This window comes from Microcaecilia unicolor, chromosome 6 (assembly GCF_901765095.1).
Source record: "Microcaecilia unicolor chromosome 6, aMicUni1.1, whole genome shotgun sequence".
Classification (NCBI taxonomy): domain Eukaryota; kingdom Metazoa; phylum Chordata; class Amphibia; order Gymnophiona; family Siphonopidae; genus Microcaecilia; species Microcaecilia unicolor.
This window is the reverse complement of record NC_044036.1, coordinates 14,294,980-14,312,632: the sequence shown is the minus strand read 5'-3', so window position 1 is coordinate 14,312,632 and position 17,653 is coordinate 14,294,980. Positions and strand designations below refer to the sequence as shown.

Sequence of the window (17,653 nt, the reverse complement as noted above, 5' to 3'; positions counted from 1 at the left end):
CCCAGTCTGCCCATCCTCTGTAACCCCTAATTCTTCCTGTTCCTAAGCGATCCCACATGCTTATCCCTTGCCTTTTTACATTCTGGAACAGTCCTTGACTCCACCACCTCCACCAGGAGGCCATTCCACGCCTCCACCACCCTTTCTGTGAAATAATACTTCCTTAGGTTACTCCTAAGCCTATTCCCATTATGACATCACAATATGAGCTCTGGTTACCAGAGACTGAAACTCTTCACACTAAGGGGGGAAAGTAAGCCAAGAATAGGACAATTGAGCCATTGTGACATCACTGATGAGGTTGGCTCAGGCATTGGTGGAATGAGGCATTATGACATCATCAAAATATCAGCTCTGGTTACCAGAAACACACTAAGGGGGGAAAGTAAGGCAATAATAGGACAATTGAGCCATTGTGACATCACTGATGAGGTTGGCTCTTAGGCATTGGTGGAATAGAAACATAGAAACATGACGGCAGATAAAGGCCATATGACCCATCCAGTCTGCCCATCCTCTGTAACCCCTAATTCTTTCTGTTCCTAAGCGATCTCACATGCTTATCCCATGCCTTTTTAAATTCTGGAACAGTCCTCGACTCCACCACCTCCACAGGGAAGCCATTCCACGCTTCCACCACCCTTTCTGTGAAATAATACTTCCTTAGGTTACTCCTAAGCCTATTCCCTCTTAACTTTGTCGTATGCCCCCTCATTCCAGAGCTCTCCTTCATTTGAAAAAGGCTCTCTTCCTGTACATAAATGCCCTTGAGATATTTAAATGTCTCTATCATGTCTCCTCCCTCCCTCCTCTCTTCCAGCGTATATATGTTGAGGTTCATAAGCCTGTCCCTATAATATTTGCATTCAAGACCGCTTACTAATTTCGTAGCTGCCCTCTGGACCAACTCCATCCTGTTTATATCTTTCCGTAGGTGCGGTCTCCAGAATTGCACGCAGAACTCCAAATGGGGCCTCATCAGAGATTTATACAACGGCACTATCACCTCCTTTTTCCAGCTGGTCATGCCTCTCTTTATGCACCCAAGCATCCTTCTGGCTTTGACCGTCGCTATTTCTACTTGAGAAAAACTTACGTGCATTGCTTGTACGTGGAAGATGTTTTTGTGGGCTGATGAGATCAAAGTAGAATTTTGGGAGTTTCAATACTATATGATAATTGTGGCATAAAAACAAACACAACCCATCACCCTGCTTACATCATCCCTACAGTAAAGCATGGTGGGGGCAGCATTATATTGCAGGGGTCTTTTGCAGCAACGCTGACAGGGTGGCTTATAAAGATCGAGGTAAGATGGATGGTGCAAAGTACAAGCAGATCCTGGAAGAAGATTTGTTCCAGTCTACATGGAACGAGGAACGGGAAAAAAGTTTCACCTTTCTGTAGGACAATGGCTTTGTGTGGCCCAGTCAAAGCCCAGACATGAATCCAAAGACTTGAAGACTGCAGTCGACACAAGATTCCCAGCTTACAAGTACGTAAGTATTGCCATACTGGGACACACCGAAGATCCATCAAACCCAGCATCCTGTTTCCAACAGTGGCCAATCCAGGTTACAAGTACCTGGCAAGATCCCCCAAAAGTACAAAGCATTTTATGCTGCTTATCCTAGAAATAAGCAGTGGATTTTCCCCAAGTCCATTTTAATAACGCTTTATGGACTTTTCTTTTAGGAAGCCATCCAAACCTTTTTTTGTTAAACCCCGCTAAGCTAACTGCTTTTACCACATTCTCTTGGCAACGAATTCCAGGGTTTAATTTCACGTTGAGTGAAGAAAGATTTTCTCCAATTCGTTTTAAACTTACTACTTTGTAGCTTAAATGTATGACCCCTAGTCCTAGTATTTTTGGAAAGAGTAAACAAGTGATTCACATCTACCTGTTCTACTCCACTCATTATTTTATAGACCTCTATCATATCTCCCCTCAGCTGTCTTTTCTTCAAGCTGAAGAGCCCTAGCTGGTCGTCAGACTCACAGAAACAGAACAAAGCCTTGCGCCAGAAGAAGAGGACCTCGGCTGGCGGGGGTTGGGGTCCCCCGCCAGCAAAGGATCAAAGGTAGGCGACAGCGGGGGAGGGTTGGCGGTGGGGGGGGGGTCAAGACTCTCGGCAGGGTCATCGGCGGGGGGGGTCAAAGTTGTTGGTGGTGGTGGTGGCGGGAGGGGGTCAGCAATGGCAGGGGGGTCGGCAGCACCGGGGGGGGGGGGCTAAAATGTGCCCCCTCACCTCAGGCTATGGACCCCCCCTCCCGCCAAAGTCTGGCTATGCCCCTGATTTTTGCTGCTCTGATTAGTGCTAGATTTCTTAACTGAATGTATTAGTTTACTTTAAGTTCAGTTTCAAAACTGTAATCTACCTTGGACTAGTTTGTTAGGCAGAATATAAACGTCAAATTAAATATTCTTAATTAATTTTTGAATTTTTCTATAATTCTTCTTTCACATTGAAAGTGTAGAATAATGGTGTGTATATTAGTGAAACAAATTCCTCCCATGATGTGTTTGGAACAGTACTTTTTAGACAGCAGAAGATGAAAAAGTGCAAGGGTGGGAAGACCATTGCAAGGCACGGCATTTAATCCAAATCGAATTCCAGTTTCATTTCATTCCTTATCAACTGCATGCTCTAGAGGTCATGGAAGCAAATCAATAAAAGCACTTGAATGCAACAGCAATAAAAACAATAACCCCACATCAAGAAAATCATAAATGCATAAAAACAATACAAAATTCCAAATCAATCTAAGGTTATCAATAGAAATCAAACAAAATAAAACATAGAAAAGAAAATAAGATGATACCTTTTTTATTGGACATAACTTAATACATTTCTTGATTAGCTTTCGAAGGTTGCCCTTCTTCGTCTGATCGGAAATAAGCAAATGTGCTAGCTGACAGTGTATATAAGTGAAAACATTCAAGCATTACTATGACAGTAAAATAGATACTATTGGACATTCTACATGGAATGTTGCTACTATTGGACATTCTACATGGAATGTTGCTATTCCACTAGCAACATGCCTGCGCGGCCACATTGGTGATCTACAAGGGCCGACTTCTACATGGAATGTTGCTAGTGGAATAGCAACATTCCATGTAGAATCTATAGAAATCAAACAAAATAAAACATGGAAAAGAAAATAAGATGATACCTTTTTTATTGGACATAACTTAATACATTTCTTGATTAGCTTTCGAAGGTTGCCCTTCTTCCTCAGATCGGAAATAAACAAATCAATCTAACAAATCAACATGATAATTTAGAATATCCAAAGTTTACTAACATCGGTCCCAAAGAAACTATTTTATTTATTTATCAAATTTATATCCCGTATCATAAAACCTGGAATGTTTATAAGAAGTGGCGTGATCAATCTGCATCGTTACTGTAGTTCCTCTTTGCTGTTTGGAGAGTTTTTGACCACCAGACTTACAACAGGACATTTAGGGGGCTGGGGAGGTGGGGTATTGCCTGTTTTGTATTGATGGTTGTTTGCTGTACTTTCGGCTGTAATTTAAAGATCCTGCTTAGCACAAGTGACTGTGATTTGGCTGCTTTGTAAATCCATTAAAACTATATATACAATAAAAAAAATTATATCCTGCATTATCCATACAATCTAAGCGGGTTACAATACAGCATACTAAAAACATATAAAATACAAAATAAATTTATACAAATAAACAGAACTAACTAAAACCAAATTATTCAAATACCAACAAGGAAAAAGGAAAACTTAGACCAGCTATCCACCTATATAACTTCAACAATGCTATCAATAAAATGCCATCTGAAATAAATCTGTTTTTAGCTGTTCTCTAAACTGAAAAATAGATGTTGTTATCTGCTGTAACTCTAGAGGAAGCTCATTCCACATTGTTGGACTTGCTATAAAAAACATCTGGGAATGATCTTCTTCTAGCTGGACCTGGTGAAATGAGGGGATATATCAACTCACTTGAAAAACATGCGAGTACAGCCTAAATGTTACCAATTAACGGTGAAGGAAAGAGCCTCAGAATTCTTCATAGATTACAAAAATGCACTTATTAAATTATAGGCAAAAATAATCCTCCACTCCCTCCATTTTACATTTAATTTTTCTCTAAATCTTTTCCATTTTTATAAATGTCAAAAAAAAGGTGTGTTAGCGTTTTTAACGAAAATTAATGGTTGATGCGCCTTAAACACTAATACGCTCATAGGAATGTATTGGCAGTTTACTGTTTACACAACCTAACTTCAAAAGCGCGTTAAAAACACTAACATGCTTTAGTAAACATACCCCTTAGGCATGTTTTTCAAGCGAGTTGGTTTGCGATTTTTTGATATAGCGTGTGTCCCTCACTCCTCATAATGTATTGAAATGAGGCGATATCCAGCAAACATTTTTCCCGAGACCTTAGATTTTTAACAGGATGATAAAATTTTAAACATTTAAAAATAACCAAAAGAGCATCATTATGAAAGGCCTTAAATACTAACAATATTATTTTCAATCTAATCAAGAGTTAAACCCACTTAAGGACAGAACAACTCCATGCAAGGATCAGTTTATGAATGCTAATGTACTGCCAGATCACCATTATTTCACACCTGTGAATCAAAAACTTGGGATGGGGCATCATAGACCACAAGACCCGATGCCCATCTTTCTTCCCCTCTTCAAACCCACTATCTACAAACAAGCATTAATGCTCTAACATTTTATTTATTTATTAGGATTTATTTACCGCCTTTTTGAAGGAATTCACTCAAGGCGGTATACAGTAAGAATAAATCAAACATAAGCAATAGACAATTACAGCAGTAAAAATATTCAAACAACAATACAAAGTATGGCATAATATGCTACATTACAATGTCAACACATAAGTACATAAGTATTGCCATACTGGGAAAGACCAAAGGTCCATCAAGCCCAGCATCCTGTTTCCAACAGTGGCCAATCCAGGTCACAAGTACCTGGCAGAAACCTAAATAGTAGCAACATTCTATGTAGAACCCCAAAGAGTAGCAAGATTCTAGAATTCTAAAGAATAACAAGATTCCATGTAGAACCCCAAAGAGTAGCAAGATTCCATTCAGAATCCCAAGTACATAAGTGTTGCCATACTGGGAAAGACCAAAGGTCCATCAAGCCCAGCATCCTGTTTCCAACAGTGGCCAATCCAGGTCACAAGTACCTGGCAGAAACCTAAATAGTAGCAACATTCTATGTAGAACCCCAAAGAGTAGCAAGATTCTAGAATTCTAAAGAATAACAAGATTCCATGTAGAACCCCAAAGAGTAGCAAGATTCCATTCAGAATCCCAAGTACATAAGTGTTGCCATACTGGGAAAGACCAAAGGTCCATCAAGCCCAGCATCCTGTTTCCAACAGTGGCCAATCCAGGTCACAAATACCTGGCAAGATCCCAAAAGGTACAAAACATTTTATACTGCTTATCCCTGAAATAGTGGATTTTCCCAAGTCCATTTAAAAACAGTCTATGGACTTTTCCTTTAGGAAGCCGTCCAAACCTTTTTTAAACTCCGCTAAGCTAACTGCCTTTACCAATACACAATAAAATATTTTCACAGACAGCCTACAGTATAAGCAAAGATAGAGCATACAGATAGATAAGATAGAGGAACAGGAGTAAGAAAATAAGGGGATTAATCTTGCATTCTATCTGTTTTTCAACAGCCAATTAGTGTAATTCATATATTGGTGTAATATGATCTGAATTTTTAGTTCCTGATAACAATCTTGCAACTGTATTTTGTACCAACTGTAAATGTTTTAAACAAACCTTACTCGAACCAATTAATAATGAATTACAGTACTCTAACCTACTAGTAATGAATGCATGAACCAATTTTGTCACATTTTCTTTAGTAAGAATTATTTTCAATTGTTTTAACATGCACGATTTCACTACATGATTTATCTGAGGATGAAATGACAAGTCACTATGGGGCCCCTTTTGTACTTAGATTCTGGCAAGGCTTCTGAAACAATTCTGCACGAAAAACTTATAAATGCGCAAGCACTGTCGCTATGGGCCCTAAAGTAAACTGACTGGGAGGTGCCAAAGAGTGGCGACAAATGGAATTCATTTTGAGGAAAGGGAAAATAACCAGAGATGTGCTGGAGGGTCTAATCTCGGTCTGCTGGTTTTCAACAGTTTAATATGCAGAATCCTGGGAGGGCTATTGGGGAAGATTTGCCTTTTTGTGGATGACACCGAAATTTGCAGAAGGGCAGGAAGCTGCGGATAACAAGAGGCTGTCTCTCGCAAAGCCTGAGGAATGTTCTAGAGTGCAGGTTCTTGTAAAAAAAATCTAAGAGGCCCTTTTAATAAGCACTACTACTACTACTACTATTTAGCATTTCTATAGCGCTACAAAGCGACAATCTAGTAGACAAAAAAATAAAGCAAACAAATCAATTAATGTGTAGAGGAAAGAGGAGAGGAGGGTAGGTGGAGGCGAGTGGATACAAGTGGTTACGAGTCAAAAGCAATGTTAAAGAGGTGGGCTTTCAATCTAGATTTAAAGATGATCCGGGACTCCACCAGCCCAATGAGGGCGCCGGTGGAAGCTCCGCCCTCAGCACATGGCATTTCTGGTGCTAGTGGAAATATTTGACAAGTCTTTCCACGGGGGGGGGGGGGGGGGGGGGGGGGGGGGTTAGCACAAGAGCCCTTACCGCCTCCTCAATGGGCATCGGTTAGTGCTTCCTCCCGAAACGGCAGCACGGAAAGTATGACCTTACCGCACAGCCACTTCATTTTTGGCCGTTTTTACCCTCTGCGTGGCATAGAGCCCCTTATACTGCAGCTTAGTAAAAGGTCCCCTAAGGCAGCAAAAATGTGAAAAAATATGAGAGTAGTACAGTATTGGGGGGGGGGGTGGTCTTTGCGTGGAACAAGACTGGGATCTGGGGTTGAAAGGATCTGATGATATTACAGTGACCAAACAAGTAGAAATGGTTAACAGCGAAAGCCAAAAGTATGCTTGAGAGTACAGGGAGAGGACTGGCCAGCAAGAAAAAAGGAGGTGAAGTCTCTAGTGAGACCCTCAAAAAATATAAACACCATAAGAGTCAGTTTATTTATTTATTTGTTACATTTGTACCCCACATTTTCCACCTATCTCCCCCTATGTTCCCGCCCGTAACCTCCGCTCCCAGGACAAATCCCTCCTTTCAGTTCCCTTCTCCACCACTGCCAACTCCAGGCTCCGCTCATTCTGCCTTGCCTCACCCTATGCCTGGAACAATCTTCCTCAACCCCTACGCCAAGCCCCCTCCCTACCCATCTTCAAATCTCTGCTTAAAGCTCACCTCTTCAATGCTGCTTTCGGCACCTAACCTTCCGTGAAATATAGCATGCCCTATTAGTCGGACTCTACACTTGTCTTTGACTGGACACTTGTCTCTAGATTGTACACCTGTCTTTTAGATTGTAAGCTCCTTGAGCAGGGACTGTCCTTCCATGTTAAATTGTACAGCGCTGCGTAACCCTGGTAGCGCTTTAGAAATGTTTTTTTTTTTTTTTTTTTTTTTTTTTTTTGCTGTTAGTTCAGTTTAATGGTTAATAAATTTATGTTTAAATTTGTTTATTGATTTGCACGGAAAATTCCATATCATATTCAGAAAAGGCTCTAAACAATTTTCATGTCTAACATAAACAGGTTATTTATAACTTCAACTATCTCTCAATTTTACTAACATCAACTTCTAATCTATCATGACCTAAAACCTTTTCCAAATGTCCTTATTGATATTCCTGTGATATTTCCGGTAGGCACCTTGTTTCCTATCTCCCCCCCTCCCCCCCTTCCCTCCCACGTCCACCCTCCCTTATGCTCTTATGTCCTTAGCCGATCAGTTTGTACTGGATTGTCCAAGCAGTTCTGCTACAAATTCAGGATCCGGCTTCTTCCCCCTAAGGGGATAGTTTGCCAGAAGGCAGTCCAAATCCGATGGAAGTCCTTTTCTGTAAATCTTCTTTCACTTTTATAGTCTGCCAATTTCTTTTCAAACTTCATGTAGTCTATCATCAAACCACGCCACTGCTGCAAGGTTGGAGTTTTATTTGTAATCCATTCAGTAAGTATAACTTTTTTTGCAATCATTATGGCTCTATGAGTAAATCCCTTAAACCCTGTCGGAATCGGGTGCACCATCATGGGTTTTCCAAATAACATCTGTGGTCCCTTCTTACAGGTAGCACCCCACATCTGTGAGATCGACTGGGTAAGTATTGTCCAAAATTTTTGGATGCTGGGGCATGACCAAAACATGTGTCCAAGTGTCGCCCCGTGCGCCCCACACTTAGGGCATGCACCATCCGGGGATATTCCCATGTGGAAGGCTCTCCTTGGAGGGATATATGCCCTCATTACAAATTTGTATTCCATTTCGCTGTATTGAACCATTTTGGAAGCTTTTTGGACCTTGTTGATATACTCCTGTATTATATTTGGTGGCAAGATCGTGCCTAGGTCCGTGTTCCACTGTTCAGTCAGCAACTGGTAGTCCGGTTCTTCTGTCCTGTCTTTTAGATGACGATGATTCATGGACAATGACACTCTGCCCTGGGACTGCAGGGAGTATGCCGATGAAAGTTCCTCCTGCACATCCTCTGTGAGGCACTCCCAGGGCAAACTTTTTACATAATGAGTCAACTGCCAGTAGTGAAAACGATCCCTTGGTTTGAGGGTAAATTGTGTCTGTAGTTCTTCAAAAGTTCTCATTTGCCCCTCTTCTGTTACCACTTGATGAATATATGCCAGACCGCTTCGCCTCCATATACGAAACCCATCATGCATGATTCCGGGCTGGAACTGCGGGTTTTCACAAATAGATAGATATGGGGTCACTCTCCACGAGAAGTTGTGCTTTTTACATACCCATCTCCATACTGATCTGGCTGTTGGAAGTAGGTATGATTGTTGGAGGAGCCTAGGCTGTTGGCCCATTCCCATATGTAGCCAGCAGCTAAAATGAACTCCTTGAGTTAGTGAAGTTTCTAAGGGTGTGTCTGAAAATTCTGTGGTATTCCTATACCAATCTGTGATATGTCGCATGCCACTGGCAATGGTGAGATAACGCATATTCAATAGGCCCAAGCCTCCATATTCTCGCGGGGTGTGCAATAATTGTATCGGCAGTCTTGCTTTTCGTCCTCTCCATAGAAATCTCTGAATGAGCTTATTTAACTGTTTTTCATCTTCTGTTTTCAGAAACAGAGGGAGAGTCTGGAAAACATATATCCACTTGGGCGCGATCATCATATTATAGACAGTGATGCGCCCCAACAGCGACAGAGGATATGATTCCCACATTCTTAGTTTTAGACGTGTGGTCTCCAGCAGGGGCTCAACATTCTCTTGGTATAGTCTGCCCAGATCTTGTGTTATGTTGGTGCCCAGATATCTAATTTTCCCTTTTACTTTGGTCAGAGGGCAGTCCTCCCGGTCCGGGCCTCCTTTGTCTGGATATGCCTCCATGGCCAGTGATTTTTTTTTGTTCAAAGTAAACCCTGAGATTCGGCCATATTCCTCAGTTTTCTGTATAATCTGGTCTAGCGAGGCTGAAGGATGAGTTGTCACAATCATCAAGTCATCTGCAAACGCTAAGGTTTTGATAATTTTATTCCCCACCTGCACTCCTGAGACTTCTTCTGATTTCTTCAAAGCTCTCAGCAGGGGCTCTAATGACAGGATAAACAATGCTGGGGACAGTGGGCAGCCCTGTCTTGTACCCCTCGCTATCTCGAAAGGCTTGTCTCTAATCCCATTTACTATTACTGCAGCTGACGGGTCTGTATATAGTGCTACGATTGCATTGTAGAACCATCCCCCAATGCCCATGTACCGCAGGACGGCGAACAGATATGTCCAGTTCACTTTATCAAATGCTTTTTCGGCATCTAGTGAGTATAAAGCAGTTGGTGTCTCTGTCAGCTGTCCCGCTGCCATTGCCAGTAAGAGCCTACGTACATCTTAGTTGCCTGTCTGGTTTTGACGAATCCCACCTGCTCCTCTCCCACCACCCTGGGTAGTATCCCTGATAACCGGTTGGCAAGAATCTTGGCTAGGATTTTTAAGTCCACATTGATAAGTGATATGGGTCTATAGGAGTCGGCCAGGTCATCTGACTTCCCGGGTTTCAAAATTAAAGTTATTAAAGCTAAGTTTGCGTGTTGTGGGAAGTGGCCTGCTTCTATTACTTGCTCATAAAATGCATGTATCACTGGGTAGAAGGAGCTGGGCATTAGCCTGTAAAACTCCCCAGAATATCCATCTGGACCTGGAGCCGAACCTGTAGGCATTGACTTGATGACTTCCTGAATCTCTTTTGCCTCCAGGGGTGCCTCCATTTCGAGTTTTTCTTTTTCTGATAATTTAGGTAGCCCAGCCTTATCTAAAAACTGGTTTATCTGCCCTACTTCTGGTTCGACAGGTGAGCTGTACAGGTTGGCAAAAAATTTTGAGAGAAGCTCAGCTATTTTGTCACTTTTATTATATACCTTCCCTGTCGAATCTCTGAGTGTCACTATTGGCTTGCGGGGTCCCCATGCATTGACTAGGTGTGATAGTAGTGTTCCTGGCCTATTCCCAAATCTTTGAAATTTACATCGCTGAGTCGCTAAAAATCTCTGTCCCCTCTCCTGTAATAAAGCATTCAGTGTTACTTGAATTGCTCGCAATTGTTCTTTAGTCTCTTCGGTCGGGCGTTTAATAAATTGGGACTTAGCTTTCCGTAGACTCTGCTCTAATCGTGTTATTGCTATGGATTGCTTCTTATTTTTGGCATGAACAAAGGCAATGATCTCGCCTCGAAGGACAGCCTTAGCTGCACTCCAGAGTAGTTCTGGTTGATCTATGTGGCCACTATTGTTATAAAGGTAATCTGACCATTTTTTTTTAAGAAAGTCTTGGAATCACTGTTCTTTGCTAGGTAATTTGGGAAAACGCCAGTTACGTGTCTGCTGGTAAATAATGGCACTTCAATGTCAGCCCACACTAGGGAGTGGTCCGAGACCTCTTCTGGGACCTATCTCGATGCTAGCACCCAGGAAAACGCCGGTTTGGGAGATAAATATGTAGTCTAGTCTGGAATAAGTCCCGTGTGCTCTTGATAAGTGGGTGTAATCATGCTCCTCAGGGTGTAAGCAGCGCCATGTGTCTATTAGGCCAGAGACCGTTGAAAAAATGAGAGCGCATGGGCCCTAGGTCCCCCCTAGAAGCCGCCTGGGGTTCGAACAATCTGCTTTAGGATCCACCCACTAAGTTGAAAATCTCCCATCACCAGCAGCTGTATGGATTTATATGGGAGACAAAGTTGCACAAGGCTGGTATAGAACTTGCATCATATACATTGGGGCCATACACCCCTAGAATCAGGAGCTCCCTCTGATGGATCCAAAGGCGAACCAAGACATAGCGTCCGTTTGGGTCTGCTCTTATTAGTTCTGATCTTGAGGCAATCCCTTTACGGATCACTACTGCTACCACCCCTTTACGATCCCCGGAGGATGCTGCATGGACCTCGCCCACCCATTGTATCTTTAATTTATTGTGTTCCTCCATGGTGAGTTTGTCTCCTGCAGGCATCCTATATCTACTTTGTGTCTCTTTAAGCACATAAGTATTTTTGCCCCGCTTTACTGGTGTAGAGATCCCCCCCACGTTCCATGAGGCAAATCTTGTGGTCTTAATGTGGGGTTATTCTATATGTGTTCATTTGCTGTTTCTGTCTACCTATAACCGTCCCCGGGTGCCCAGCCCCACCCAGGGTTGCAAATACACCTTGTTCTGTAATGTATGACTTCCTATAAAGCTTACTCAATTTGGACTTTGTTTGTGGTCTACCCTCCTGGTTGATTTGCTTGGTTCTCCAGTATCTATCTCTTGCCTTTATACCCTCCCTTACCCACCCCCCTGTCTCTTCCCATTCCCTTTCCCTGCATCACTATTTACCCTTCCTCCTATCTAATGTGAAAAATATGGGGATCAATAATGTGAGGCTTTCCCTCCCCCCCCCCTTACTTTGAATGTTCCAGTCTTGCCCAGTACCTCCTTATTTTCAGGATCGCTTTCTTGTTTTACAGTTGCATTCTCCAGATCTGCCTGGCGCCATGTTTCATGTAAAGGAAATCTTATTTTCTTTGACATTGAGATTCGCTGCCAGCCAGTCCTGCGCATCTTTCGGGGTTAAGAATGTTCGCCATGTACCTTGGAAATTGATTCGCAGTGTGGCAGGGTATATTAACATAAATTTTTGATTAGCATCCACCAGTGTTTGGCAAACAGGTCCATAAGCTCGCCGTCGCTCTTGCAACGCAGGAGAGTAATCTTGAAAGATTTTAATTGGCGACCCCTCAAAAGCCAGTGTATTGCGTTTCTCTCGTGCTCCTCTAAGGATTTCTGCTTTGTGGATAAAGTTATGTATTTTATCATTACCATTCTAGGTCTCTGGTTACTGTCTATCTTGCGGCCCACGCGGTGTGCTCGTTCAAGGCAAAGCGCGCCAATACTATCAGACAAGGCAAATTCCGTTTGGAGCCATTTTTCTAATACAGAGGGCAGGGAACGATCTGAAACTGTTTCTGGTATTCCTATAATTCGAAGGTTTCCCCTTCTCGATCTATTTTCTAGATCATCAAGTTGTTGCGATTGTTTTTTCACCGTTTTGTCTTAGATCTTCAAGCTCCGTTGTCATGCCCGCCTGTTCATCCTCAGCAGATGATACTCTCTGTTCTAATTCTCCGGTTCGTCGGGTCGTGTCAGCCAGCAAGCTTTCCACCGCTTTCATTTGCCCAGAGAGCTGTTGTAATTGCGGTTCCAGGGCTTGCTTAACTGCGTCGGTAATTTGTTGCAGCTGTGGCGGAGAGAACATCGAGGTTGACGCCTCAGGCTGCGGGCTCATCGCCATTTTGGAGTCTGCGGCGCGGGGCCTCTCCGCTTCTTTTTTTGTCGATTTCGGAGGCATTTTTGATTCCAATCGCGTAATAAAAGGGTCCATTCACTTGCGCGACCCCTACCTCAGCGAATGTTGGCTCGAAGGAGTGCTAGGCTGCTATTTTGTCGGCGGGATGGGGGATTCGGCCTAAGAGGTGAGCTTTCCTGCCTCCGCTCTCCTCAGCACATCACGTGATCTCCCTGCGCTTTAGAAATGTTAAATAGTAGTAGTAGTAGTAGTAGTATTTGCAGGCTCAATGTGGCTTACATGGTACTGTGAAGGCGATTGCCAACTCTGATAGAGAGCAAATACGAAGTGGTGTTATAGTCGGATTATTATTATTATTGTTTGCATTTGTATCCCACATTTTCCCACCTCTTTGCAGGCTCAGTGTGGCTTACAATAAGATATGAATAATGAAAATACATTTGTTACAACTTGGTTATGGGTTACATTGTACAAGTTATGCGAGATAATCGAATTATCATTAGGAATATCACAATGGGACATCAACATTGAGACATTGGGAGGAGACAATGGGAAGCTTAAGGGCAGTGTTGAGACACAAAGGCACATGGTGTACATATTTCTGTGAGTAAATGTATGAGTAATGTGGAATTATGGGGGATGAGAGATCATAGGTGGATGTATGATGCATTGATGAACAGTGAGTGTGGACTCTATGTGTTTTGGTTCTTTCCGTAAATTGTCTCAAATAGATGGGTCTTCAGTAATCTGCGGAAGGATGCTTGTTCGTGGATCGCTCTTAAGTTGCGCGGCAGTGTGTTCCAAAGCTGTGTGCTCGTGTGAGAAAAGGTTGACGCGTGTAGCGTCTTGTATTTCACGCCCTTGCAAGTAGGGAAATGGAGGTTGAGGTACGTTCGGGAAGATCTCCTAGCATTTCTGGGTGGTAGGTCAATCAACTCGGACATGTAGGCTGGGTTCATATGTTACAATCGCATTGGGAATCGCAGGGAACAAGAATTATATAGTGTTCATTACGAGCTCTGGTTACGTTGTGTTGCAGGGTTCAGGCACTAAAGTTGGGTCGGGAGGGTATGCCCTTCCGAACAGGTAGTTCTTTAGTAATTTCCGAAAGTTAAGGTGGTCATACGTTGTTGTCACAGCTTTTGGTAGTTCAGAGGGCAGCTACTAAAATGGTCAGTGATCTTTGACTTAAAGACCTCAATATGTATATTTTGGAACAAAGACTGGAGAGGGGAGATGTAACAGAGACGTTTAAATACTTCTGTGGCATAAATGCACAGGAAGTGAGTCTCCTTCAAATGAAAAGAAGCTCGGGAACGAAGGGACATAGGATGAAGGTGAGAGAGGACAGACTCAGGAGTAATGTAAGGAAATACTTCTTCGTGGAAAGGGTGGTGGACGCGTGGAACCGCCTCCAGTGGAGGAGGCGAAGATAAAACTGTTATCTAAATTCATGAAAACTTGGGACGAGCACAGAGGACCTCTAAGGGAGAGGCAGGAGTAATAGAATTTAGTACTTAATGTGGCTGGGCAGCTACTATTTGTCAGTAGGAAATGATTTTATAGGGTTATTACCTCTTAAACATAACATAGTAGATGACGGCAGAAAAAGACCTGCACGGTCCATCCAGTCTGCCCAACAAGATAAACTCATATGTGTATACCTTACCTTGATTTGTACCTGCCTTTTTCAGGGCACAGACCGTATAAGTCTGCCCAGCAGTATTTCCCGCCTCCCAACACCGGCTCCGGCACAGACTGTATAAGTCTGCCTTCCACTATCCTCGCCTCCCAACCACCAACCTCTCTTCCCCCACCTGCTCCGCCACCCAATTTTGGCTAAGCTTCACATCAACCGAAACGGGCTGATCCAGACGGCCGGTTGTTGTATTTCATGTATTATTATTATTATTATTTGTTACATTTGTATCCCACATTTTCCCACCTATTTGCAGGCTCAATGTGGCTTACATAGTACCATTAACGGCGATAGCCGATTCCGGTATGAACAAATACATGTTACGTGAATAATACAAAGTGATATTGTGGTGGGATGAAGTACATTATTGGTAGGTTGGATTGGGGGGTCTTAGAGAGGGAGAGGGGAGGAAGAGTCAGGTAATGTTCATTAAGGTCTTTGGTTTCATTATGACGTAGGTGTCCAGGTATTTTATGTTGAGTGCTTTCCGGAAGTCTAGATGGTCGAGCGTAGTTTTTACTGCTTTATGTATGGCATGATTGTTCTCAAATCCCTAAAGAAAACAGGACCATGCAATGGAACAAAACCAGAATGGGACCAACATTCTCAGGTCTCCCAGGATGAGGTAATGACCCTACACCCCCAGTCTTTGGTCCCCTGCTGCCAAACCCTCCCCCCATGATGTCCCAGCACCAGAAGGCCTCCAATTTCTATTAACAGAACAGTCCCTGACCCTTCAGTCCAATAAGATAAGAACATTCCTTGATTTCCACCCTCCATCATGCCCTCCACCCACCCCAAAGACGCCCACAGACACAATTAAATCCTCAGTTCATCCAAATGTAAATGTGTGAAATAAAGGAACCTCACCAGCGGCCGGAGAACAATGGACAAGAGTCTTTTCAGCCAGCCCGGTAGCTTAAACAGCAAGATCTGGGATTTTAAGGTAGGGTCCACAAAGTCTCCTTTACTGAAAGAAAAGCAGTTGAGGATAATAAAAGGCTGAAGGCCCTCAGATTCACTTCTTCAGCTTCATGTTTAAAGGTTCAATTTCAAAGCACTTAGGGAGTCTTTTACTAAAGCTTAGCTCGAGTTATCTGCAGCAGGGTCCATAGGAATAAAATGGGCCCTGCTGCAGATAACTCATAGTAACATAGTAAGTGACGGCAGATAAAGACCTGTACGGTCCATCCAGTCTGCCTAACAAGATAAACTCATTTTACATGGTATGTGATACTTTATACCCGAGTTTGATTTGTCCTTGCCATTCTCAGGGCACACACCCTAGAAGTCTGCCCAGCACTGTTCTTGTACTAAGTTCTGAAGCTAAGGTCGAAGCCACTTAAAATGTACACTCGAGCCCATCCCTATCTATTCAGTCACAATCAGGGCGTAGACCATAGAAGTGAGTCCTTCAAAACCCACTGTACCCACATCTAGGTGCCCCCCTTCACCCCTTAGGGCTATGGTAGTGGAATACAGTTGTGGGGAGTGGGTTTTGGGGGGCTCAGCACACAAGGTAAGGGAGTTATGCACCTGGGAGCTTTTCACTGCAGTGCCCCCTAGGGTGCCCGGTTGGTGTCCTGGCATGTCAGGGGGACCAGTGCACTACGAATGCTGGCTCCTCCCACGACCAAATGAGTTGGATTTGGTCGTTTTTGAGATGGGCGCCCTCAGTTTCCATCTCAACATTTAGGTCGACCATCTCTAAGGTCGACCTAAATGTTGAGATTTGGGCGTCCCCGACCGTATTATCGAAACGAAAGATGGTCGCTCATCTTGTTTCGATAATACGGGTTTCCCCGCCCCTTCGCCGGGACGTCCTTAGAGATGGTCGCCCCTCCACGTAGGACCTTCGGAAAGAGCAGCACAGTTCAGGGACATAACAATTTTTTTTTTTTCATTTTAAATAGCAAACATTTTACCAATTTTTTAAACCATTTTAGTGACAAAAGTTATCGACTGCACTTAGCTTTGCGTTGCAGGATCCAACGCCAACAACATAGCGTTTTGCTATCTTCATCAGGGAAGTGGTCCGTTTAATGTGGAAGGAATGATACTACGCTTTGACAGACCAAGATCACTGCTGCAGGTCTCCCCTGTGGCCGTATTTACTGCTATTGCTCACAGCAGAGGAGGAGGAGATGCCATGAGAGAACACCGACCCCTCACCCGCTGATAGACTCTTTCTCCTTCTGCCAACTCTAATTCTTGAGTGGAGACGGTAAGGTTTAAAGGGACAAGGCAGCAGGAGGAATGCTTGAAAGGGGAAAGAGAAAGAGGATATGCATAGGGGTGGGAGTTAGGACAGAGGGGGTAAACCTGGTTGGCATGATGAGAGAGAAGGTATAAACAGTGCAATGGTGTCACTACAGGAGAACCCTAGGGCTGCAAGTGCCACCCTTCAAAAAAGTGACTTTCAAGATTGAGATTAGATGGAAATTCAGGGATGGGAGGGTGTGAAGAAACAGTATTTTGGGTCTGTAAAATGTATTGGATATTTTCCTGCCTTGATTATGTCATGAAGTGAATTTCTTCTATTTGGCCAGCAGGTGGTGTTTCTTTGCTGTAAAGCTGTTAAAGGGAACTAAATGTTCTTTTTCTTTAACACAAGCAGGAAGCAAGCAGCAGTATACTTTTAAATCTTGTTGACTGATTGGCCCAGGAGCTCATTTTCTTTAGTGTACTGATTTTGCCTCCAGTCTTAGCCTGGGAGAAAAGAGAGACAGCTCTCTTTGCTGAGGCTTGGTGAATTATATGTCCTGATCTTCCCAGATACTGTTTATATAGTATACAAATTTTTAGTTAGTGTTATAATTGATCCATATTTCAGTTACCTGTTATAGTTTGCTGATTGAACTATTCTATTCCACTGTTTGATTTTTTAAGAAAATAAACAATATTTAGTTTATTGCCTCTCTGTCTGGACTGATAAAGAATCCTGGTGGTTTCTGTGTTGGGTCTGTGAGTGCTTTCTGGAC

At 43.1% G+C, this 17,653-nt stretch overlaps 1 protein-coding gene across 1 annotated transcript in view; it reads right to left on the bottom strand.

Moving 5' to 3' along the window:
• Positions 1–17,653, bottom strand: part of FAAH (fatty acid amide hydrolase) — a 106,845-nt gene that overhangs the window by 26,587 nt on the left and 62,605 nt on the right. The window contains exon 10 of the mRNA XM_030207041.1: positions 15,543–15,642. Coding sequence (XP_030062901.1) covers positions 15,543–15,642 — 100 coding nt within the window. The remainder of the gene's footprint in view (positions 1–15,542; positions 15,643–17,653) is intronic.